Here is a 26,738-nt window from a genome sequence, read left to right on the forward strand (position 1 = left end):
GTTTCCATGGCTTTATGCCCCTCGTAGTGCTTTTATGTCGCATCATTTATAGATTTTGAGTCATAAAAGAGTGAATGTGCTGTATTGTAGCCTCCGCCGGTGTGTGGGAGCAGTGGAGGGCGGTTACACGGGCATGCTCCATCTGGTGCCGGTCGCTATCGGCTGATAACGCTTGTTATTTTTTTCTGGGACGTGCGGTTGTTTCTGCCCAGGTTTCGTTTTGTCACTTTACCCTTTTAAAAATGGCGCATTGTCCTTCTGTCAAGTTGTTAATTCAGCTCCTTGTTTCACCTTTTCGTCCCGTCCACATGCGAGAGCTCCTCCTTATCAAACACAGCCGGCTCGCATACAGCGTGTCGCGTTTGTCATTTGACGCCAGCCTCATCGGCTCCGTTCAATGCTGCATGCTATGCTTGCTGTACTGATTTGTCTAATGACCTCACATATGACATGTAATACATTTCCACTATATTATATATTGACCTAGTCTGTATACAAAGAAACATTCAATATTTGAGTGTCAAAAAACAAAAAAATTACGCATTTAAATACTTTTTTTTTGTTTTTATGCTATGAATCGTAACCCTTCTGGTCTTGCTGCAATAAAGCAAGCTTGTTGGATTCTATCTTGATTCTGATCGTTTCAGTTTGAGGAAACTTCTAATTCTTTAGCACCAAACCCTCCACCTGCATGTAACTAGACACCTGCCTCTTTGTTTGTTCTGCTGCTACCCGAAGCAACTGACCAGGATGAGTTTGTGTAAACTGAGAGGAGAAGCTCAGATTTAAGTCCTTCATGAATGCTCAAACTATTTAAAAAAAAAAAAAAAAACATGTGGTCAACGTGTATAGCCTTATTTAAAGCCAACAGCCAACAATATACAGGAAGTTTATGCTTTACACACTATTCAGGTCAATATTTACTCTATTTGACAACAGTAAAAATAACAGAATTGCATTTTTTTTTATCCTGAAATTTCATACCCTGTTTCCAAGTCACATAAAATACAAAAAAATAATTAGTAAAACATGTTTATGTTTTTGTTGAAGTGGGTTTTGTGCACCGAGTCTTTTCCAGGTCAAATTTGACCGTTACGTTTTCATGCATAATGTAAAACAATCCATGACAGGAAGTGTTTTTAGCCAAAGAAACAGCGTTGTGTAAGCTGGAAACATTCTGTAAGACTTTATCATAGGAGCTATTTATACAATCTTGATATGTAAGAATCTTTGACCTTGGTCAAAACTGACATCATGAAATCTGACCGTTGTGTAAAGGTTGGGCGTTCACGTGTGGTCTGGATGTGGAAGATGGATGGTGAAGGGGTTAAAGTCTGCCAGCTGAGGCTGATCCTGGTGGTCAGATCCCTCCTCCGTCCAACGTGCTGCCTCAGCATGAGCCTGCAGAAACAAGCACAAGAGTGAAGTGCACGCTTGCTCGGAGAGCCGGAGAGAGCCGAAGAGAGCCCGGCCGAGCGTCTTCACAGGAGCTCATTTCCTGTTGTTGGGCTGCAGCGTGCGGACCGAGCGTCTGGAAAACATTACTCGGATTCCTGCGCTCGTACTGTGCTGGCATCAAACCTCGGTGCAACTTTAGTCTCTTATCTCTGCTGCAGCACAACATGTCGTGGGTCTGTGTTGGAGGTGGCCAGTAGGGGGCGCAGTGGGGGAGAGAGAGAGAGTGTGTGTGAAGCTCTGAAGCTTCATGTCGCTGCACTAATGCACATGCTGCAATCTGTTTTCTCAAACTTTACAACTCTGTGTTGACTGAAAGACGTTGAGGAGTTCCTGCCGTCTGCAGGGAGAACTCGACGGAGAAGTGATTCCAGGCACGACCTTGGCTGAATGAGGAGGGAGGAGCCGGGGCGTCTTCCACAGCAGGAGGCAACTTTTATGACTTGCACAGACGTTTTTGAAACTTTCCAGCAAATAAAAGTCATCTGGAGCAACAAAACGTGTTGAAGCTTTTAAGTCAGTGTAACACAGCTCATAAAGTTAAAAACAGTTTTAATATGCATGCAAAAAGTGTGTCTTATTCATGAAGTTTCATGATTTTGATTTAGAACAGGGCGCATTATCACATTTTTAATGATTTCCTCTTTTTGTAAAGTCATTTTCAGTCGATTTAATGGTTTTAAGTATTTTATAGCAACTTCACTTTAGCTGTTATTTCTATTTTAGTCATTTGATTTGTTTCAGCTATTTTAACAGCTTTAGACAGTTTAGAATTTAATTGACATTTTGGCCATTTTCTTTTTACCACTTCAGCTCTTGCTGGCTTTCTAACAATTTGAGCTGTTTTAACTCTTTGCTTGCAATTTTAAGTACTTTAGCTAATTTGACTTTCTAGATACTTTTTACAGTTTTTAGCCCCTTTTTTAATGCTGTTTTAGACATTTTAACCATTTAACCTTTTTATCACTTCGCTCTGTTTAAACACTTCTGTACATTTTGACGAGGCTAATTTTCAGAATTGGCTATTTACACGGAAACAATTTCATATGAAAACTTTTGTTGCACTTTGGGTGTGTGTTCACGGAACCACTGAAAGCACAACCTTTTGAAAAACAGGTGGAACTTTTCATAAATGCTCCGGTTGCTTCCATATATCTTCTACATGTAGCTGCAGGTTACGGACTTTTATCTTCACATTTTATAATTTTTTTCCTCATTTACCTTCTCTCCTCCATTGTTAACCTTAAAAACCCTCTCTCCCACACACACACACACACACACAGGGTTGGTCTTAAACCTTTGGGCTGATTAGTTGTGTGTCAGTAGAAAGCAAATCCAGCTCCCATGTCTTGCTAATGCCTTGAATTTACGAGCTCGCTCCCTCAGATGTGCAGGAAGGAGCGAGTCATGCTAATGAGGCTGGTAAAGTGGGCTTCCTCCTGCTGCGGCGGCTCTCTGAAGCCCCTGGAACGTCTTCCAGCTCGGACCAGGATGTTCCTCATGTTCTATCTGATCTCTGCAGGGAGACTGTGGCGCACACTCTGCTTCTGTTTAGCGTTTCCTTACAGTTACTTTAATAAAAAAAGGTGTTTTTGGAGGATGTGATTAGTTGTAATTTGACAGTTTGACCCTCATCATGGATATCGAGAACAGGTGGAAATAGTGTTTTGTTTTTTTTATCATAAGAATGGAATCTGTCACATGACCAGAAAGATCGTCTACATACGGTTGCTACTAGGGCTGCATAACATATTGCAAATGTATCGCTCCAGTACCAACACGCGGGGTATAAATATCACAACAGCCTGTCTGGACTGAATAAATAGTTTCCATGCACTGTGCATTCATTCAAACTTATTTGAATAATCAGAAGACGTCCTGCTGCACTCAACGCTCGCCCACGAGGTACATGTTGGGTGTTTTACATGACAAACTGTGTCGGGGACGGGGGAAAATAAAGTGAATTCGGGGGCAAGAGAAACGGCACTGTTATTTGGGAGAAGAAGAAATCTCAAAGCACAGAGACGTTAATATCCCCTGCGTACCGCGATCATGTCACTCGAAGTCCATTAGACTTTTACCTGATAGCATGCAGCTTAGTTTCTACTGTGTTTTAATGTCATTCCATGTCTGCATTTATGGGACACAAATAATTGTGTGTTACCCTTCCCTGTACCGATCCTAACTGATCTTTAAAGTATGGATAATGTTTTTTCATTTCGTAGTAATGTAAACTGTCTTTTATTAGTTTTGTCACTGGCACAAGGAATAATAGTCGCGTCGGCTGTAATAAACTTCAAGGTCAGACAGGCTCTTGGCTTCGTCCCCAAACTGACCTAACAACCACCACATAATTCCCTCTAGAGAAATATTCCAGTCAGATTCCTTCCCACCAGGTTACTTAACTCCGCTCAGCCCCTCGGATTGAACCTTGTTAACGGTATCGGTCCAGCTCGTGTAGTGGAAACGTGTCTTCCTCTTTGTTCTGGGCAGCACACGCCCACTGCCTGCGAGATGTCAGCTGCTATTAGTGTTAACAAGCTGATGCATTAACCCGCCGAGGCCTTTGATCTGCCCCAGCCAAGTGTGTTTATGTGTGTGTGTGTCACTTTTTTTTTTTTTTTACTCCCCTTGTCGAGCCTGAAACTTAACTTCTGGGTTCAACCGACCTTATGGGGACCAAAATACTGGGTCATGTGGTTCGGGGGGGGTTAAGATGTAGTTTTTGAGGTACGGTTACAGTTCGCTCAGACAGTTAGACGGTAATGTAATGTCAATAGATGGGGAAACCTTTGTTCATGTGTATGAAAAATAAGGTTAACGTTAGGATGTAGTTCAGTTCTTGGTTCGGATAGTTGTGCGTCCTCATGTTACTCTTGTTATGGCATCCCAAACTTGTGATATCACACATTGGTCCCAGACTACCTTATAGAAACCAGAAAACGTTTCACTTTTTTGACACTAACTTAGATTACGACCACACCATATAGTTCATATTTATTGTTTATTCTGCAGTTATGAAGAAAAGAGTGTGATTAACTCATTGACTTACAGCCGTGACGCTTTTCAATGTGAAGACCCCTGAAGTGACGAAAACGTGTGTGTGTGTGTGTGTGTGTGTGTGTGTGTGTGTGTGTGTGTGTGTGTGTGTGTGTGTGTGTGTGTGTGTGTGTGTGTGTGTGTGTGTGTGTGTGTGTGTGTGTGTGTGTGTGTGTGTGTGTGTGTGTGTGTGTGTGTGTGTGTGTGTGTGTGTGTGTGTGTGTGTGTGTGTGTGTGTGTGTGTGTGTGTGTGTGTGTGTGTGTGTGTGTGTGTGTGTGTGTGTGTGTGTGTGTGTGTGTGTTGGACTGGTCTGGAGTAATTACCCTTCCAGTAATGATATTGGGTTAATGATGCTGTCCTTGCGCATGCATGCGTGCAGCAAGATGTGTGTTTGTGTGTGTGTGTTTGTGCAGGCTTGGGGTGGGATGCAGCATCAATGGCCATGTTTATGACAGGGGGGCAGCCCGCCTGGTTTCTGTTTCAGCTTGTAAATCTGCATGTGGACGAGAGCTGGGAGGGAAGGAAAAGGAAACTCTGAGGCTCAAATAGGTGATTATTTATTGGCTCGTGTGCTGCGTTCACTACTTCACTACATGCATGGAGGCACCCCTGCATTTGTAACCCCTTTGGCTTCAGGACACATAGTTTCTTTCTCATGGGGTGGCTGAAGCCAGATGTGTGCATGTTGGAGGACGTGCAGTCACTTCTTTTAAAAGCAAAGAGGTATTTCTTTTTATTTCTTTTAAGCTTGTGTGGAGATGTGGGGAAAGCACAGAAAGAGAGGGAGGAGGGGGGGGGGGGGGCTTTGTGTCACCTAACACAGGGACCGTTTCCTCTTAAGGGAGGGGTAAGAAAAGTGGGTGAGCAGAGCGAGAGAGAGAGAGAGAGTGAGAGGTGTGTTGAGCGTGTGCAAGCGGCAGTAAGAGGAGAAGCTATGGCAGCTGGCTCTCAGGACGGAGGGCCCAGCTTCTAAAAACAAACTCTCGGCTAAATAGTGGTCGTGACGCGGCGGCGCTGGAGGCCACATTCTTCCAGCCGGGGCTGTCGAAGAAGGTCGGCTTCAGGAGGCGAAAGGAGAAAAAGCCCTTTCTGGAAAGGGGGAATAATCGAGTGCTGGGTGGTGGGGGCAGGAGCCATGAAGTACAGACCCACGGTAAGACATGCGGGTAAAAAGAGCTGGGAATGGGGGTTTTTGTGGTCCACCTGTGAGGTGGTGGAGTTCAGACATGCAGGAATGTCAGGAGATTTACTTTAGAAGTTGTAGTCGCTGTGTAACAGCCTCGATCCTCGTGCCCCTGCACTTCAAGGACACTCAGGTGAGAGTGGAATCCAGACACACCCGTTATTCACCTGGCGGCTCTTTCTCCTTCTCCTCAGTCGAACCCTGAGCCCAGCATCCTCACACAGCTCCACTCTGTATTTGTCATGTTGATGTTGGGTCTATTCAATATGTGGAAAGGTTTGTTCCCTATCACTCTGTGTGTGTGTGTGTGTGTGTGTGTGTGTGTGTGTGTGTGTGTGTGTGTGTGTGTGTGTGTGTGTGTGTGTGTGTGTGTGTGTGTGTGTGTGTGTGTGTGTGTGTGTGTGTGTGTGTGTGTGTGTGTGTGTGTGTGTGTGTGTGTGTGTGTGTGTGCGCTGCCCGAGGGCGAGGCAGTCACACACTGGTGTTGTGTGGCCGGGCGGCCAAATTCTTTTGGCCTTCACTGAAAATAAAAGTGAGCATGTTAATGAATTAAAAAGAAAAGGGGGGAGTGGTCTGGGTGTGATGTGGTGCAGATCAAAGCAGAAGAGAAAGAAATTCTTGGCTTTTAGTTTGCTTTGCGTGAACAATGGCATCGTGCAGAAAGATTGTTTGACTATCGACAGAAGTTTGGGGAAAAAAAACACAACAAACAAAACATGAAAGCAGATTTCTGCACTCAGTGCAAACATGTGCACCTTTTAGTCTGCCTCGTGTGACACTAATAATAATCTGGATAGTAGAGTCCAGCAGCAAGGTTCAAGCTCACGATGAAGTCCCTCTATAGCTTCAAATAATCTAATTTGAAGTCCAGTAATTTTACCATTAAGACGGAGCTGATCTGATTAGCTTTCTAGTCCGGTATGGAAACGAAGGCTGCTCCACAATATTTTGAAAATTTCTTGTGATGGTGATATTAGCAAGCAGAATTTACATATTGCAAAGGACTGAAGCTGGATGAATTGTTTTTATGGTATGAAAAAACAGGCCAGGTCGGTTTGGATATCTTTTTCCACAGCACTGGATGTGCATGTTGACATTTTAGTCCAGTCCGATTGAGCACTGCTCGATAGATAGACTTTGTGAAATGCTGCGAGTGGGAACCGCAAATTCACATGTGATCAAAAATAAACTAAATGCATTTCGTTTGTTAAAATCGGCTCTGAAAAGAGAAACGGCGCCGTGAGACACAAAGACATCAACGTCCAGTGTTCATTTATTATCGGTCATATTGGGATATTCAACAGCAATAATTTCGTGCAGCTCTGATGAAACCTTCCAGCTTTGTTGAACTTCTCTCATTACATTTATGATGCAACTGTGGGAAAAAAAACAACATTATTAAAAGGTGCAAAGCTTTCGTCAGCCCAACTTTCCCTGGATTCTTGCATCGTCTTCCTTTCAAACCTCTGACCACACGGTCCAGGCCTCTGCAACCAGGAGCAACGACAAAGCTTCCTGCTGGACTTAACGCACTTTTAACACAGTTCATCAACCGGCACAAAATTGAAGAAATTGTCCAAGCCGACTGAGGAATTCCTCACATTAATAAGGATCTGCTGGACGGAGACAGCAGTTCAAACAACTGTCACATCTTGTGCTCGGTCGTACGTCCACTGACCCGTACCACGGTTGATTTGGAACTGGACCAAGAGCTGCACTCAGAGCGGTCTCGGCCCACTTGTTTGGTTTCCACCAGCGTAAGGAGGGAAGCTTTGGGCGGTTACACTCAGCAGCAACACAATCTGTGAACATAGTCTGTATTGGAAAGTATTGCAAAAACCATAGATATACAGACTTTTATCTACGATCAATGTCATCTCCTGGCTACATGCATTGTAATAAAGACATGAAACTATTCTGTCCTTTTTTAAATGTATTTCTCGAGTCACAAAATTACTGAGATGTGATTCCAGTGATCTCTCTTCTAATCCAATTCCAAGTAGAAGCATCTTCTCTCCCAGCACTTTGTCCAAAAGCCATATGTTTAATGTCTATCCTGGAGACATCTCAAATGAATCGAGTCGCCTCAACTTGGATGTCTTTCAAAACATTTTGCCTCTTGTCCAAGTGGCTTCATACTGTTTCCTTCGACTTCTCCAGCCAGTCTAGATAAATGGCGTGGAGCTCTTTAAAACCTTGATTTGGTTTTAATGGACCAGAGCGTGGATTATCGATGGGGCGTTGTGTTCTCACAAAGGAGCATTGATGATGAAGACACTTGGATAGGTCACGAAGCGTCTTCCAAGACCAGTTGACCTGGGAAAATTTCTCATCTCGGCTCCAAACATGACTGTCAGCTGTCATCCAGCTCTGTGGGGCATTCATACACTTCGGTTAGCGTCTAAGTAAGACCGAGTCATTCTGCCAAATGGCAGGAAACGGTATACCAGCTCTGAAAATTTATGAATAAACACTAAAAATAGAAATTAAAAATGTAAATATCAATATTTAAGGTAGAGAATCGATCGAGTAACAGACATCGGAAGAATTAATATTTAGGTATTAACTTGCACATCACTAGTGGGTCAAAGCCAAAGAAAGGAAGACAAAATAAACCTTTTTATCACTTTGTTTCTCAGCTAATCGTGGAGAAAATATCAAGGCTACAATGTTGGGCTGAAAATACATCTGATTGCAACGATACAAGTGTTCACAGCTTTTCTGGAGAAAGAAAAATGTTTGCTCTTGTTTGTTGAGTGCGAAGAATAACCCACGACGGCGGCACGATGCGAGGTAAACATGGAGTAACGTTGAGTGTCGCCATAATTCCATTCTTTGTGATCGGTAATGTGGGAACTGCTGACGTGTTTGTACCCATCGCCGATTTTAGTTGGCTCATCTCGCAATTTCTGTCTATTAATTGTAATCTTTCGAATTTTAATCATTTTGAATGTGCAGAGCACGAATGCACAGGGCATGGGAACAGTTCAGTCAGCCTTTTGCTATGTGTTGACATCACGATGAGTTCTTTATATATATTGCTCAACTGATGCGTTGCTGCCTCGTGTCATCAGATAAACCTCAACCATTTCCCATGTTTATGACAGGCAGAGTGATCAGTATGGTTATGTGGCTGATCACTCTCACTCCTGCAGCAGCGGATGTGGACGTCGCAGCAATGACACATTTATCAGGACTGCACAATGCAGCCAGACATTCTTGACACAGTTGCCATTGTTGCATGCAGCACGTCTGACTCGAGTTCAGTAGGTAGTTTCATGCTGGGCTCGCCTCACTCGCTTTTGCCAACGAGTCACTTTCTAAACCGCGTCAGGCCTGAGCTGTGATGCAGTTTTGATTCGATAAAGCTTCGGAGTCGTTTCCATAAACCAGACGATCACGTCTGGAATACAAGCCCGATGACTTGAACGCTCCAAACCTCTTCGTACATGGAGCATCGGTGGGGTCGCGTAAGTTAGGAATTGGAACATTTGATAAATTAGAAGCGAGGGTGAAGATTCGGCTTCAACGGAGGAAGAGAGTCAGACTCATTTTAAAGCGTTAAGTAGTAGAGTTAGCCCACATGCTGCAAGAAGGTATGGACGTCCTCATCTGCCTTTCCACAATGGATGAATGAAAAGGACCTTCCTACTAATCTCAGAGGAGTTTTTGGAGTGTTAGGCTTTATTGCGTCTATACAAACTCAGAAAGAAATGACAAAAATGTGACTTTGAAGTGAGTCTAGATCAGGGGGTGTTTCCTTATTCACGCTTACATAGTTTCAGGAAAATCTACAGAAAGTGAATAGAGAACAATACCCGCATGATAACCGGAGTCCTCCCGGCTGCTGCTTTTGTTGTTTTAGCCCTCATGCCTTCATGCAGACAGGTTGAATTCTGCAGCCAGCTCGCTCCACCCGTCTGACGGCTTTACAGAGCCGCTCCACTCTCCGAGGAGCGAAATGCTCAAAGGCAGAAGGCGTTTCACTTTCGCCCTCTATGGTATTGACAGATCTGTTATCGACCAGAGGCCCGACTGAACCGGACCTTGACTAACCTTCTGTCGTTTGTGCTTTGTCAAACACTTTTGAATCCCAACCAAACCAGCGGGTTTCCATCAGCTCCTGCTTGGCTGCTGATGTCACTATTGGCCTCATTTTTGTCTCACAGTATTTTTTTTTTTTTTTTTACAAGAGCAGCATTCATGTCTGAGAAATCCATCAGCATTTCTACACTTCATGCCCTTTTGTGTGGACCAGCTAGCAAAGACGGGACGAGGGAAGAAGAGAGGGCGAGATCAGCGCCAGACAGCTGATTCATGGCGGAAAAATGTAGACAAAGGGTAAAACATTCATTTAGTAATGAACATCAACAGAAGACCACATCTCACTCATTTGGTTGTTGTTACTGAATTGCACCGATCACATGAAACGGACCTCAGAAGAAGCTTTTTGTGACTCTCCAGAACTAAAACGCACATCTTGTTTTCTCTTGGTTCCACATTGGAAGTGACCAAATTGTCAAATGAACAAGCTTAAAAGCTTGTTTGAGGATTTTTGCCAAACAAATGGTTTGAGTTTCAGACTGAAGTTAATTCTCTGTTTGGGGGAAAAAAACAATGTCGTTTTCTAAATATAGTTGTCTGTTCCATGTGCAAGATGATGCTAGTGTCAAATTACAAGCATCTGATGATCAACGTCGGCAGATTAATCACAAAAAAGGTTGTCTTAAAGAAGTTAAAACGGCTTGTGTCAGACCGTGAATGTGCTCCAGTCTGAATATAGAGAATGGAAGTTAAAAACAAATGTATAACTTTGAATCATGCAAACTAAAACATTGGTGATTTACACTTTAAACAAACATACAAAAAAATGAAAAAAGTCACTCTTAGTTGCGATTCCAACATTTTTGTTCTTATTTGACGAGCAGATCTGGTTGATTTTGTTGGAATATATAAAAGTTATTCTGTTTTATTTTAAAAGAGAGAGACGCTGTAATGTAGAAAACATTATAATATGATATAAACATAAGCAAACATTTTATTTAGCCACGTTGGAAGTCTGAAAGTGGTGTTACACCTAAATATTAAAATGCTAATGATGATGTATAAATTCATCAAATATATTCTGATTCTGCTTGGATTAGAAGCTTCTTTGCCAGATGTGGTGGGGAAGAAAGATCCGTTTTAAAAAGTCAAAGCTCGCAGTTTTCAAAGTCCAAAAAACATATTCATACGTCTTAAATGGAGCGACATGTTTTTGGGACTCTATCAAAACGTACTTTGTTGACGGCATTGCAAAATAACTTTGGCATCGACTTTTACATGCTGATTCGGGATGAGCCGCGCAGACGAACCAGCTGAGGGGGAATTCTGAAAACGAGTCTCCATTAAATCCTGGCTTCATGTGTGTTTCTGCTCTCCGCCAAGTCTCAATGTTCTCATCCACATCAATCCATACTTCCACCGTGTGTCACTGTATGGTGCGCTGAAAGCCACGGCTTCAATGAGGTTTACATAAACAGTGTGACATCTGAGCTGTGTGAGCACGCCCGGGGCGATGTAAAGGTCAAGGAGAGAGCTGCTATTGTTCACAGGCCGGCTGGATGATCAAATCCCTCTGCTTTCTCCCCCTTTCTCTGCGTCTCTTGGATGTGGCCGCTCGCTCAGGCTGTCACTTGAGAGAGGACATGGGCACTGGAGGGAGGAGGAGGAGGAAGCGGAGGGATAAGACACGTAACATTTAGTTCACTTATCCAGGAATATGACAGTCAAGACGCTGTGATTAAATTTGATAACTGATAACAGATCGTCGGAAAGTTTAATGTTCTCTTAGCAGATTGAAGACGTTTGTTGTCAAGTTTTCCTCTGTTGTCCTGGTTCTGTAGCCGTTTTGTAAATTGATGAAAACCTAAAGCACAGAATCCTTGAGGTCTATGAGTTTTACCTGTAATGACAAAAAACACAAACTTTTGACAAGACGGGTCCAACAGTGTAAAGAGTCTGAAGGTCGAGGTACAAGCTGAGTCGGGTGTGTCTAAGTCCATATTTGCTGTTTTAAGGGTGGATCGTTTGAGTGCACGTGGTTAAGGATTTAAAAAGACTGAAAGGACTCATTAAAAGACTCGTGAGTAAAGGAGTTAAAGACTCGTCTTACTTCTGAATTAACTTTTTCTGGAGCAACACCAAATAACCCAATTGGAGAGGAATCTATCTTTCGCTTTAAGAGCCAGCAGAACTGTGAGGAAAACTTAGTCCACAAAACTTTTCTTACAAGAAAACATTATTTTGTGAATAATCTTTTTTTGGGAGATGGTGTTGGTAAACTGATTTTCGTTACATCAGTTACCTTGATTGGGTAGTTAACTTGGTGATTTACGTGACTATAGCTTTTTGGCCCTCTGTCTTGTTTTTCGGCTACTGACTGAGCAATGCTTGGCTTTGGACAGGAAGGTGGTAGTTGAAGTCTTTGTTGAAGGTTGGGATGTGCAGGTGGTGGTGCAGGTTTTTTTCTTTATTTTTTTATTAAAGTATTCCTCCATCAATCAGCCATCCTGGGTCAGGAGACAGAAGGAAGGCTTTAGCGCCCTCTGCAGGTCCTAAACCCATGTTAGCCGCTGCGCTTTATGCTTTTGTCTCTCATCTATCGAAAACACTTAAGGTGCTGTTTGGTCTTCTCCAAGAGTTCACTTCCTCTGATAGTCGGCTTTATTTGTACAGGTGTGTGAACTTATTGACACTCTGAAGACTAAATAAATGAACTCTGGTCTGACAAGTGAAACTTTGTGGTTTCGTGATAAGCTGGTGGACCGTCTGGCAGACGAAATATAACAGGTAACCTGTGTAACCACAACCATGGCGGCCTCCAGGGGTGTCGGGACAACCAGTCCATATTCTCCTGGACTATCCTGCTGTGAAAGCACCCTAAATATTAAAATAGTTTTCACTTTAATAGTGCGTTTACACTGCTTTACATTCACACACACACCAATGGTATCAGCTGTCATTCAAGGTGCTTGATCCATCCATCGGCAGCAATTTTGAAGTTCATTATCCTGCTCAAGGACACTTGGGCACTGTTTACACAACAGTGTTTGAAGTGAAAATCGGTTTTGCGGGTTTATTTTGTTTTTTCTGAAAAGTTCCGTGTTTACACAGAAACGGTGAAAACAATGTAGTTGCCATGCCAGGCCACTAATGGGTGCGGTTGTTTGCTTTTTTAATGAAACCACAGACACAAGCGTGCAGAGAACAGTGTGCTCTAAGCATTAATAATGGTGAGTACACGGACATTCTAATGAACAGACAATGAGGTTGCATTGCTATGACAGTGACTCAACTATTAAACAAGTCCCAGGAGAATATGGACTGGTTGTCTCGACACCCTGGAGGCCGCCATTGTTGTTATTGTCCATCTACTCGCTCATGTGCAGAAGAATTATTTACTATGGCCAGTGGTCATGCACAGTAGCTAGTTACATTTTCCCCGTCTGCATGGAGACAGAGTTGGAGCGTTTTCAAAAACTTGCATTTTCCCCCCATTTCCACGGAGTTGTGCTTTCAGTGGACACCAGACACCAAAACTGAAAGTTTTGTGTTTTCACTTGAAAATGTTGTCCTGTAAACGGGGGCTTTGGACGTACGGACTGGAGGAGTTGAGGTATGGACAAACTTGGAATTGTGAGGCGACTCGCTCGACCAACTGAGCCAGTTCGCTTCTGATTTCATATATCCAGTGTTTGTCAGTGAATCTTCGGTAGAAAAAGAGCGACCATACCACCAATCAAGCGCCCCTTGATTCATCCTCGAAAAATCTGTTCTGATAAACTGTCCTCGTTGCAGTCCATCTGGTGGGTAGGAGTTCGAGAAAAGTCTGAGTGTCCCCACAAGCTTAGGCGCAGATCCTTCAGTAGCTGTGAAGTGATTTCAGGCAGAGAGTCAAACACTGCTGTCCTCAGTGACCCGCATGAGTCAAAACACTTGGTGCACAAAACACCAATCAGCCACTGTCAAGTGAAGTGAATAACACTAATTACCTCTTTGTCACGGCACCTGCCAGTGTGTGGGGTATCGTACTGTGCAAATTAATATTTTGGCCTCAAAGTTGATGTATTAGATGTGGAAAACATGTGTGAGGATTAGAGTGAGTTTGACAACAACAGGGAAGGAGCAACTTTCAAAACGACAGTTGTGCAGTGTTCCCAGTCTGCAGTGGTCTGTGTTTCCACAATGAGTGAACTGGTGACAAGATTCTGATTCCAAAATTCTACGCCACGGCAAAGAAACGTTTTTTTTTTTTTAATGTTTAAATTTAAAGGTTATCATGACCCAATTTTACCAGTCCGGCCCACTCAAGACAAAACTGGACCGTATGGTTCTCCTGAACTACAATGTGTTTAACCCCCCTTTGCTTTACACAATACTGGGTAGCTGGTTTTACTGTTGTGGATCCTCAGTGTGTAAGACAAGCAGAGGGTTGTGCCTCTTCAGGTCTGCTCTGGCTGACATGGCTCTGAGCTGCCCTGTTTGCTGCGCAGGATTTGGAAAACATGACGAAATGTGGGGACCGGTGTGTTCCTGAGACCGGGTGGAGGTCCGGTGTGCTGCATTACCCGCAGGAAAGCCAAACAGTCGGAGAAGCATTGGGAAACAATGAAGTCATAGAGAGAGAGAGAGAGAGAGAGAGAGAGAGAGAGAGAGAGAGAGAGAGAGAGAGAGAGCCAGAAACTGAAACGAGAAGTGTGAGTGCAGGAGAGCAGGGAATGTATAGAGGAAGAGGAGGGGGAGCGGCGGGGAAGCAAGACTCTGGTTTCTTTCCTCCCAGGCGCCATAATATTTGGAGGGTTCTGTAATAAACCCTGACACCTTAACGTAAATGAATGTCAGTTCTGCGGCCCTGAATAGTAATCTCACCGAACCTCCAGATGGAGAATTCCTTCATGTTTTGTCCGAACACACGCCGTCTGCTCAGTCTTTCCCAGGAAACCTCTCGTGCTCAGCAGGAAGTCCTATGTTTGCAGCTGCAGCCGCAGCAGCGTGTTAGTTTTTCGACCAAGACGACTAAACGGAGAAGTACCTCACAAAGTACTTCACTTCGGACACGGTTGTGCAGGAAAGCTCGGATTTGACAATATCCAACGTCAAAATGCCTTGCATGCTTGTGATGTCAGGTGATAAGAGCGGCGTACAAAAAATATGACCGATGGGTAGGAATGTAACACACACTCAAACGTGCACTCACACACTCACAGCTGCAGTGTATTTGCTTTACATAGAGACGTGTGAAACAACAGGGCGCCAGAGCTCACGGTGAGAGGAGAGTGGAGAGATGCAGTTACCGTACATACAAAGTCACACAAGCAGAAATCATAATGCCAAGATCCTCATCACTTTGACTCTCGTCCTCAATGTGTGTTTTTCTCTCTGACTATATTTAACAGAACTGTTAACAGATTCAAAATGTATTGACAAAACCTGAAGCGTTGACTCCCGAGTGCTCCTTCAAACCTGACTTATGTAATATTCTAATTATCTGAGACGGTGAATTTTGAGTTTTCATTATCTGTGCGCTGCAGTCAAATTTCCAGAAAAAACGTCTTGAAATAGTCATTCTGCTTAATGGATAGATATAACATTTGGGTTTCACTCTCTGAAGAGGTTTTTTTATTTTATGATGATCAATTTTTTTTTAACCTTTTTTTGCTTTTGCAGGTTTTGCATGTAGCATTTGTTTATTATTCCAGACTTTATTTGTTGTTGTTTATTGGAATATCGTTTGTCAATCATTAGAGTTGATGCAGAACTCGATTTATACCTTGTTGATCTCATCTAGAACTTGGTTTCAGTCTATGTTGCTCTTAAATCAAGACTTATCATGGAATGTGTTACTTGTCCAGATCTTGATTTGCACTGTGTTGCTTAATCAATAACTTGATTTAGCCATTGCTTATTTCATAACTATTTATGACCGAATGGTAAAGTTCGGACTTCGGCTAGGAATTAATAGCCAGGACATAATGATTTTTGAATCTGGTGATGTGTTGCACATCTGTCAGTATATCTATAACCCTGTTGTTCAGTGGATGTGTGTACAGTGCTTCACATTAAATCTGCATTTACTGTATTCTAACACTGTGAAATCTGTCTTATTTAGGTAGAATGAAACTAGCCTGTGTGTAGTAAAAAAACGAATATTCAACATTTTTCTTCATATGTAGTTTATTGTGAGCATTGTAAATCGCAGGCTCTTAAAAGTCCAATAATAAAAACTGCGTCCTATAATAAGAGTAAATCAACTTGCCCATTCTTTGGCACGGTGCCAATGTAGCGTCCTTGTGAGGACACACACTTGCACATATTTTATAGCTCGGATTAAGAAGTTTAAAAAGGGGCCATCGGTGAGGCTCTGAGTCACGACCAGAACATAAAGCCGTGGGGCGAGTCGGCTCTGACGGTCTGCCTGCTCGCCGCGGCCTTCGCCTCTTCTAGGAAGTTGTAAGGATGAAGTACAGGGGCGGTGCAGTTAATTAAAGAGTGTAAACATGACAGGCGCTGCCAGCTGAGGTGATTTGGTTTATGGGTACCTGCTGCGATCTTGGGTTCTGTTTGCCCCTGAAGTGTTACTGTGGACGGCAAGACGAAGGTCCGCTGCAGCGTCCCACGGTTCCTCCCCTCGCGTGAAGCTCCCAGCACCCAGCACCCCTTTGAAACCCGGGATCAGACATATTCATGCATACTTGTGTGAAACATGAACAAGATGCTGTGCATGCGTGTGTGTGTGTGTGTGTGTGTGTGTGTGTGTGTGTGTGTGTGCAGTGATTTAATGCGCCCAGTGTTGTGTTTTTGAGGGCTCTGCCATGTGGAATTTCAGGGAGTATCGTTAACTTTCCAGTTTAAATGGAGTCATAACCCGGCGTCCATCATCCTCTCTGTGGTTTTCCCTCTCGTCCTCACCTCGCGCTAATTAATATGTCCCCTCCTCCCTCAAGCCGTCTCTTCTCTTTTCTCCTCGCGGCCTCCTGAGGAATGAAGTCTGCGACGCTGCACAACACAACAACAACAACACCTGCTGTACTTCGGAGTGTGGCTCTGCTGTGTGTCCCTGTTCCTGCTCAGCCTGTCGCTTTACTGCTGCTCTCGGTGCACGGCTCGTCTTGTTTGTTTTTTTTTTTTGGCCGAATCAACCTCCGAGCATCTCAGACATGGATGTTAGTGACATTCGTAATCTCATGCGCAAAACTCAAGCTTGTATTGTAGGAAACGGGTTCCTGACCAAACACGTCGGTGAACTTCAGAATGTAAGTGCGTTGACTTGGCGAAATGTTTGGTTTTTGTGTCGTGGCGCTTAGGATGGAGTGATATTGTGGTTGTTGGGATCTCTTAGGAAAGTTGATGCACCAGCAGTGAATCTCTTCTTTGTGTGTTGTTAGTGTTTGAATCCATGTGACGTCTGTGACTTCCTCTGAGACTTCAAACGGCTTCTTGGCATTAGAAGTGGAAATCAGTGAGGGGGACTTGACAATTTCTCGATGTCCCAGAAGTGCGAGTTTGTGCGAAAGGAGACACTCGGGAGAATTGTTTCTGCACTCTTTAATAGTTGGTTCTTCAACAAGTTCTTGTTTCGAGACACAGCTGATCCCCGTCTTTATTTCAGTACATCAGAAACGGAATATTCCACCCTTGATCAGACAAAGACAACGCATGTGAAGACGCCTCTTTGAAATCTGAGGAAAAATAATGTGGATTGACATTTTGGATAGTACGAAACTTAACATTTAACTGTGCGCCCACCATGAGAGGACTGGTCTTTAAAATGAGTGGTACATTTCAGTAGAGACAAACTAAAATCAGGCATTTTCCTTTTATTTTGGAACAATGAGATTACTTTTCCTGAGAAAAAAGCCTTTTGCACTGCTTGCCCGTTCTCCCCTTGTAACTGTGAGACGCCCAGGTGAAAGTGCACCTTGTTCTCCAAGGATATGCAGGAGAGATTGTTTATCTAATCTTACATGGCGCTGATTAAATAGTGTTGTTTTTCAGTCATGTAATTGTTCTTAAAGCACTAATGAGTCACGCTGAACAGCCCTGCAAGGTGTTCACTATCAACCCAAGTACCACCAACTGTGTTAAGTGAAAAAAACCACTTTAATACTTTTGTATTTTTTTCCCCGTTACTTCATCAGGATCATACTTTTTTTTTTTTTGGTCTGCCCTTCAGGTGTTGTGGTTCCTTCTGTGTTGGAAGTACATTACCTGCACCGTCACCTGAGCCACAGTCCCTATAGATACCATATTGAGCAAAACACTTTTAATCAGCGATGCGTCCGCTTTACTTGAATACAGCGAACTGTAGTCGAGTAAAAAGGGATTACCGAATGTGGGGTTAAAAATAAAATAAAATTTGCAACAGGTATTTCGTCAGTAATTATCTCTAATGTGATGGTTGTGCTTTTTATTGCCTGTGGAGGGGCAATAAGTGGAGATGGATCATGTGTGCTTGACGCAGAGTCTCTGGCTCCTTCAACGTGGGACAGGCAGAGTGTGATTGATGAAGTGCCGCCGTATGTTGATGATATCGTTCCGTTTACGCACAAAGCTTCACCTCCTCCGTCTTCTCCTCCGTCCCCTGCAGGTGGTGGCGAGTGACGGGGTCCGGGCTATGATGGAGTCGGCCCTGACAGCCAGAGACCGGGTGGGGGTGCAGGACTTTGTCCTGCTGGAGAACTACACCAGCGAAGCCGCCTTCATCGAGAACCTGCGCAAACGCTTCAAGGAGAACCTCATATATGTGAGTGAAGGCACCGATACTGAGGTCGTCGTCGACTGAAACACTGATGTAGATGCGGTTGTGTCGGTCCTTGTCGCCATGTCACGTGACTGTGTGTTCCCGGTTCTTCAGACGTACATTGGTTCCGTGCTGGTGTCGGTTAACCCGTACAAAGACCTTGAGATCTACACCAAGAACCACATGGAGCGATACCGAGGGGTCAACTTCTACGAGGTGTCACCACACATGTAAGTCTATGAAAACATTAATTGTGCTCATAGGAATTTGCAGTTTTGGAAGTTCAGCACTCTATTACCATGCACCCAAATGTCGGACTGAGCTTGGGTTGTGTTGGTTTTTTTTGTTTGTTTTTTCCAAGAAGACAAATGTCCATCAAATGTCCATACCGTCTAACATTGTTGTTAACCAGCAAATGGTCACTAATTTCTCAAGATTAGACTCAGAATAATTCTGTGGTTGGATTATTGGGAGAATTTACCCTGGAAAAGGTCATGAACCCACAGGGAGAAAATGTCCATTCTAGTGAATGTCCCGACCTGCAAACTACTAAATGTCTTTTTTTTTTTCTTACTATGGAGTGACTGAATATGGTTTCCTGGATAGCTCTTGTCAGGGCAGGTAAACATAACTTTAAGACCGGTATCATTACTTCCCCAAATTTTCAAAAATGCTACAAAAGCTGTTAGTTCAAAAACTAGATAACTTTATTGTTAAAAAAAAAAAAAACACGTCAATTGAGAGTCCTTATGGTTTTCGGCCGAATCGGTCAACTGCTCCGGCAGAGCGACAATAAATGAGTCAAACACTTCTTCAACTGAATGTTACACACGTGTAATGTGATTAACTAATCTGAAGCAACTCGTCTGTGGAAACGTCACGAGAAAAGCAAACTCAGGGTTGTACAGATGTGTGATTGAGTGAAAGTTGGGAGCGATGATTCATGGGTCACACGTTTCCTCATCAGCCCAAACACTGACTGTGCTCTGCGGCAGCATGTTTCTGTTGCCGTGTCACACTCGGGAGTATTTGCATGGAGAGTCAACAGGTTGCGTAATGCTCTCACGGCCTGAACGTCGTCCTCTGTGTCAGTGAGTGTTTGTTTGAGGGGTTGCCACAGGGATGGTCAGGGAATCCTCCCGGACGCCTGCAGGTCACCGGCGGAACAATCCTCTCCTTCATGGCCGCCGACGGTGAAGTCATCCAAACATTTTCTGAATCTTTTTTTTGCCATTTTTGATTTCGACGCTGCGACGTATGGCCAAAGGTTTTCACTCCCTTCGAGTGGAAAGAAAGATGCGATCTGACCGAGAGCGGGAGGGAGGGTTGGAAAGAAAAGTCAGCAAATGATGGTACCAGGCGAGAGGGAATTCCTCTGACCTGACCGCGACCCCTCTTCCTCATCAAACACATTACGCTGCCGTGCAGCTATGAGCAGGCTGCTCTTTTTCCATGTTCCAGGAATGATTGTGGTGTCAGAACGATGTCAAAACAAGCTGAAACAACATGTGAGTGCCGATAGCGGCACGAGACTGATAGATTGGACTGTAACTGAAACAAGCTGCCGAATTTGTCCTCCCATGTTCACCACACAACAAAAAACTGAAGAAGAAAAAAAAGAAGAGATGAAGATGAGGACAAGAGTTAACAAACGTAAATCGGTGTCATTCATTCAGGCTCCATTTGCACAATGTTTTCATGTGAAAACAGAAAAATGTCATTGTGTTTTGGCTCCGTTTGCACTTCAACGATACTTGGAGTCACTGAAAACACAGCTTTTTGAAAAGTTTCTGTCTCTGTGTTAACAGGGATAAAATTGAATTTTTCTGAAAATGCCCGGGCTCCATCTCCCTGGAGACATTGTCCTCAGCGTTTCTGTGTAAACGGACATCATTTTCAAAATGCAGTGAAAACCTGAAACGATGTATTTTCACTTAAAACTTTGTCGTGTAAAGTGTGCCTCAGCGTTGTTTTGATAAAGTGGGACAAATCAAATATCAGAACTCAAGGGTCGACGAGAAAAAGAAGAAGAAAATTTTCGTGTTACACTTTTTTTTTTTTTTTTTAAACCTTTTAAGGTCGAGAACGACGTCACAAAAACTCCTTTTCAAGTTCACATTTTAATTAACTTCTTCAGCTTGTTTGGCTTTTTACTGGGATTCTAAAAAAAAATATTTACTGTCCGGACAGTTCCAGTAGGAAACCATCATAAGATTTTAATGTCTCATAATAAAATTCCTGCTGATATAAACACAACGGGACATGGACATACTTTTTTCCTGCTTCTTGAAGTTGGAACCGAGAAGAAAATGTTTGAATGCGTAAAACGTCTCAACCCCCCCCCCCCCCCCCCCTCCTGCAGCTACGCGGTGTCCGATAACGCGTACCGCTCCATGAGGACGGAGAGGAAGGACCAGTGCATCCTGATCTCGGGGGAGAGCGGCGCCGGGAAGACGGAGGCGTCCAAGAAGATCCTGCAGTACTACGCCATCACCTGTCCGGCCAGCGATCAGGTGCAGACCGTCAAAGACCGCCTGCTGCAGTCCAACCCCGTGCTGGAGGTAAGACCCCTGCTAAACCACTTTGAAAACCGTTTCACACCATTGGCGAGTTGTTACCATTTTGGCTTCATTACTTTTAAAATGGCCAAAATTATGACATAAAGGACTTTAACATTTAAGACATCGTTTTTAAACGTAATCAATCGTCTGTTCATGTATTCATCTGTGGTGGTCGTTTGAACTTGATCTCACAAACCATAATCGAGGCCTCATCGTTTACCGCGTTTCAAGTGAAAACTCGTAGTTTTTGCATTTCCGTTCAAGAAACTTTTCGCATTTACATGGGAAAGCTGAAAACATTTTTCACTATGTAGTTTTCACTGACTTCTCGATTCTTAAAGGGACCAAGACACAATTCTGAACACCTCAGAATACTTGTAGAAAGTCGGAATAAAACTTTAACATATTAAGTTATTTGTAACAACATTGCCAGTTTGTTGAGAAATTGCATTAACTTTTTTTTTTTTTTTAACAATAATCATAATTTCTTTCAACTTGTCTGATGCTGAAGGTGCTGATATTCATGTGATTGATCTTCTCACACTGACTATTAGACCATTTTTGCTTCTGTAGAGGGATTATTATGGTGATACTGTCGTGATCAAATGGATTTCTCTTAGCTGAATGTTTTCTGATTCAGTCATTGGCTACTTGGCCACTCGTTTTTTTTGCAGTACGTCTACTGTGAAATAGCAATGATTTAGCATAATATCGAATATTTGTCATTGTTTGTTATGTTTTTTTGTTGCAGAGGGTTTTGCATCTTAAGGCGTAGTAAGGAACTTGCATTGCAAACTGTCTTATAAGCTGTAAATGCTCCACGTTCTATACAAATAAACATTCAATAATATGAACGAATAAAGTTGCAGTACAACGCGAGTGTGTGTTTCTGCCCCCACACGAACCTCTCTTCTCTTTCTCCCACTCTGTCCTCTCTTCTCTCTCTTCAGGCGTTCGGTAATGCCAAGACGTTGCGTAACGACAACTCGAGCCGCTTCGGAAAGTACATGGACGTTCAGTTCGACTTCAAGGTGAGCACGACCCCCCGGCAGATCGTTCACGTAGGCGAACGCCAAAAACTCGAAACACCTTTGAATAACGTGTCTTCACGTTGTAGTTCAGCGATTTGCCTGTAAGGATTTCCAATAGTGTTAAAAAATTCTGACTAAAGGATTCATTACATCATCAGTTTGTTTTTGATTGTACATTACAAAGTAAATAATGTCAGCTGGTTACTATGACAACAGATTTAATGTGTTACTTCTGCCTCAGATTAGTTAGTTAACCCGTCAAGGTCACATTAAAGGAAAAAAAAAAAAAAGAAACGGCTGAGTCGTTTGTATTTTGAAATTTAAACACGTTATTTTGGTCCAAATAAATATATTTGGAGGAAAATTGGCCCCCCCAAAAAAAGAAGTAATTTTAAAGATTTCTGGTCAGCTGATACTAATGGAATTAGAATATTGATGTAAATTTCTCATAAATGAACGTTAGTGTTTATCATAAGATGATTTGATCTCAATAAGTTGACAGGTAACTGAAACGATGGGAATTTCAAAGAAAACCTCTGTTAACTTGATGAGCTTGTACCCCCGTTGTTCAAAACTCTGCATGGCGCCCGCATGATCGGCCCCTGGTCACCCCTCAGTACCCCCACCTCAACCTCTCCTCCTCCCGCCCCCCTCGTCCCCGTCCCCCCCGCCCGCAGGGCGCCCCGGTGGGAGGCCACATCATCAACTACCTGCTGGAGAAGTCCCGCGTGGTTCACCAGAACCACGGAGAGAGGAACTTCCACATCTTCTACCAGCTGATCGAGGGCGGCGAGGAAGACCTGCTGAGGCGTCTGGGCCTGGAGAGGAACCCACAGCAGTACCAGTACCTGGTCAAGGTGAGACCGGCACGCTATAGCTCAGACTGGTTTCATGGCTGCAGGTTGATTTCATTTAGTGGAAAGTTACAAAAATGTCTGGTTTGAGACTCCTGGATCACACCGGGATCACACGATACACACCTGCGTGTGGGTGTGTGTGTGTGTGTGTGTGTGTGTGTGCGTGTGCGCTTCCCTGTGGGACTTCTGGTTAATAGGCTCTCAGTGCGAGACTTAGTTCTCAGTTCCTCAGGGAAAACTCGGCTTTAAGAAGCTGTAACACACACACACACACACACACACACACACACACACACACACACACACACACACACACACACACACCTCTAAAGAGGTGTTTACACCACTTGTAAGTAGGTGTGTGAATCACCTGTAAACGGCACTTTGTGAGCAGGACTTTGATAAATGAGCCGTTTGTTTATTTGTGTGGGTTTTCTCGCTCTTTCTTCAGGGAAACTGCCCCAAAGTGAGCTCCATCAACGACCGCAGCGACTGGAAGGTGGTGCGGAAGGCTCTGTCTGTGATCGGCTTCAACGAGGACGAGGTGGAGGTGAGCGCGTTCTGCATTCTGAGTGAGATCGTGCTGATTTCTGGAGCTTGGCAGAAAATCCACTTTATAGATCCACCTTTTACTGTCCCATAAAGATAACCTCACTGAGATCTTATCACGTCGCAGCTTCTCATCTTTTCACCTTTGTTCTTTTCCTCCTTTTCGAATTTTTCCCTTCATATCTTTCTGATTTATTTCTCGTCTCTGTAGGAGTTGCTGAACATAATCGCCAGTGTGCTCCACCTTGGCAACGTGCAGTACGGCGGCGAGGACGGCACGGCCTGCATCACCTCCGACACGCAGATAAAGTACCTGGCCAGGGTAAGACGGTCGATAAAACACCTGACTCATCTCAAAGTGCCATAATCACAACGGGAGCTCTGCATACAGCCCCTCTGTACTGGCTTCATAAACAGTTTTATCTTTAGTTTTCATTTCATTTGCACATTAGACTGTCTCCTGGATAAAAGGGGTTTTCCAAAGCTGATATAGCTTTGGAAAAAAAAAAGAAGAAGAAGAAGAAGCCAACTACAGATGTTTTCTTTTTGTAATTAAACCACACATGTGCTGAGAGCAATGTGCTGCAAACTTTAACTACGGCGAGTGCACGGACACAAGCGTGGACAGAGAAGTCGGATTGTTTTTTCAATGGAAGGCAAGTTTAAGTGTTATAGCGCCATTACAGAAAAGTTGAATCTGGCTGAGTGGGAGCCGCCTTCAAAAAGCTCCAAGCACCGTTACCGTCACATAAACTGACCCCCAAAATGCTCCAAAAGCTTTTCATCCAAAACAAAGAAGAAAAGGGCTAAAAATGCTAATTAGCGATCATTGCTAATTATAGAATTGTCGTTTTTAGCCTCAATTTTAGTTGTAATCATTTATTTCCCGATTTTAGCCATTTTAACAATTGATGCACTACTTTTAACGCCTTCATCCGACTGATTTTTAGCTTTTTATTTATTGTCGGTATACATCTTCTCGTATTTCTTCCTCTCGCTAGCTTTGCATGTTTGTTTTGTTTTAACTCTATAATCAGCTGCCTAGAAACAATATAACTGGTATTATTTCACAGGGAGTGATTGTGCTGTGACTTTAATTCAATTGTTTCATATATCAAATTAAAATGTCTGTACTGTAGTGAAAAAGCCTTCGGTCTTGTAGTTGTACGTCGGGGCCGATCCAGACGGCGGGGGTGACGTCTCCGTCGGCGATGTGTTTATTTGTGGCTGCAAGGTAATGTTGTTGTGCTCTCCCAGTTGTTAGGAGTGAATGGCAGCGTGCTGACAGAGGCGCTCACACACAAGAAGATCATTGCGAAGGGAGAGGAGGTAAGTTTGGGCACACACTCCGATAAGCTCCCGTATGCAAAGCTTTCCTGCCTGCGTCATGTCTGCTCTGTCCTCGTATCCAACACTGCCCCCCCCCCCCCCCCCCCCCCCCCCACCTTCCTGTGTGTGTGTGTGTGTGTGTGTGTGTGTGTGTGTGTGTGTGTGTGTGTGTGTGTGTGTGTGTGTGTGTGTGTGTGTGTGTGTGTGTGTGTGTAGTTGATGAGCCCGTTGAACCTCGAGCAGGCGTCGTCAGCTCGGGATGCTCTGTCCAAGGCGGTGTACGGACGCACCTTCACCTGGCTGGTGAACAAGATCAACGCTTCGCTGGCGTACACGGTACACACACACTCACACACACACACACACACACACACTGCACGCAATCATAAAAATGCAATCTACCAAAGCCAACAAGCTATCCACCTTCAAATTCTTCTTGTAATACCACTTTGTACCACAAGGTGGTACAGTGACACACTTTTTCAGTGTTCAGTTAAAAAAGACAAACAGCGTCAGTTTCTTCAGAAATACAGCGACTCACTAACGCCGCCCAGCGTGAAAACATAATGTAAATCCTCATTTCTGATGTATGTACGTACAAAAACAGATTTGAGTTTTGAAAGATCTTCAAGTCAGTCCACAAGATGGCGCCACTCTAAATGGTCTAATAGCAGGAAGTTAAGTTGTTTTTTGGGAGGATTTTTCTTTTCTTTTCTTTGAACATTTTCACCATCTACATATTTAATTCTAATCTCAACCCCCCCCCCCCCCCCCGGAAACCAGTGGTGTTGCTCCGTTGATCTAATCGTGTCGAAAGAAATATACGATTTCATCAATGTGGTGATCAGATTTCTTTGTACTATAAAACAAAGTGAAGAAGTTTTATTATATTTTTATTATATTTAGTTTTATTGAGTGTAGATCAAAGCCGACTGTACGTGACCCCTGAATCAAAATCTGTTTGATACTCTGTGAAACCAAAATTTGCTCATCTCTTAATTTTCAAAAGTACACAATTCAATGTTTGTCATTGACAAATACCTTCAAAATAGAGAAATATCACTATAGATCATTTAAATAATGAAAGAGGAATAAATATAAATAGAACTTAAAGATACGCATAATATGTATAATATAGATAAAAATATACACAATACATAGAATAATAATAAACATAACATTATTATAACGATAACAAAAATAAGTAAGTCAATCTGAAGTGTGTGGATTTGTGTTGCCTCAATGTCTTCATTGTGTGTGATCACAGCTCCACCTTGTGGCCACAGCTCAGTATTGTCTAAAACTTTTTAAATCTGTGCTGTTCCCTCATCTCACGTCAGACTGATATCTTATTCTATATAAATCCATGTTTTTAAATCGCCCGAAAAGAAAAAAGACATTTTATAGAGTTCTAACTCTACTTGGACATGTGTGTATTTATTGTCTGTATATTTATTGTCTGCAGGATGACGCCTCTAAGAATTACTCGGTCATCGGCCTGCTGGACATCTACGGCTTCGAGGTCTTCCAGCACAACAGGTACGACGCAAGCTTTAACAAACAACACCTGGCTTTCATGAATGAATGCAAGTGTTTGATAAGGTGTGTGTTGGTGTTGTTGTGTTGCAGCTTCGAGCAGTTCTGCATCAACTACTGTAACGAGAAGCTGCAGCAGCTCTTCATCGAGCTCACGCTCAAGTCTGAGCAGGAGGAGTATGAAGCCGAGGGCATCACGGTCAGAAACGACGTCTTTTTAACCTTCCTAACCAGGGACCCTCAAAATTCACGAACACGGAAGAATCTGTAATGTAGAATTTGTGAAAAATGACCACATCTTCAACCATTTGAACATGTTCTTGGTTAATTTGCGACACTTTAAACATCCAAATATGAAGAATCAGCGTTTGATTATCGACACATGAAACTAATGTGGATGGCAGCAGAAATGTCAT

At 43.3% G+C, this 26,738-nt stretch overlaps 1 protein-coding gene across 6 annotated transcripts in view; it reads left to right on the forward strand.

Moving 5' to 3' along the window:
• Window positions 1-26,738, forward strand: part of LOC308107010 (unconventional myosin-Ic-like) — a 67,133-nt gene that overhangs the window by 25,006 nt on the left and 15,389 nt on the right. For 4 of the 6 annotated variants that reach the window (XM_080459091.1, XM_080459096.1, XM_080459095.1 and 1 more), the window contains 11 exons: window positions 18,307-18,462; window positions 18,574-18,689; window positions 20,822-21,020; window positions 21,971-22,051; window positions 22,729-22,908; window positions 23,360-23,458; window positions 23,669-23,779; window positions 24,715-24,786; window positions 25,003-25,122; window positions 26,252-26,325; window positions 26,416-26,521. In XM_080459091.1, coding sequence (XP_080315217.1) covers window positions 18,307-18,462; window positions 18,574-18,689; window positions 20,822-21,020; window positions 21,971-22,051; window positions 22,729-22,908; window positions 23,360-23,458; window positions 23,669-23,779; window positions 24,715-24,786; window positions 25,003-25,122; window positions 26,252-26,325; window positions 26,416-26,521 — 1,314 coding nt within the window. Of the gene's footprint in view, window positions 1-5,361; window positions 5,649-8,902; window positions 9,149-18,306; window positions 18,463-18,573; window positions 18,690-20,821; window positions 21,021-21,970; window positions 22,052-22,728; window positions 22,909-23,359; window positions 23,459-23,668; window positions 23,780-24,714; window positions 24,787-25,002; window positions 25,123-26,251; window positions 26,326-26,415; window positions 26,522-26,738 lie in introns of those variants that run through there. The other 2 variants (XM_080459093.1, XM_080459092.1) reach the window with 2 other exon arrangements.

This window comes from Lipophrys pholis (assembly GCF_963383615.2).
Source record: "Lipophrys pholis genome assembly, chromosome: 3".
Lineage (NCBI taxonomy): Eukaryota > Metazoa > Chordata > Actinopteri > Blenniiformes > Blenniidae > Lipophrys > Lipophrys pholis.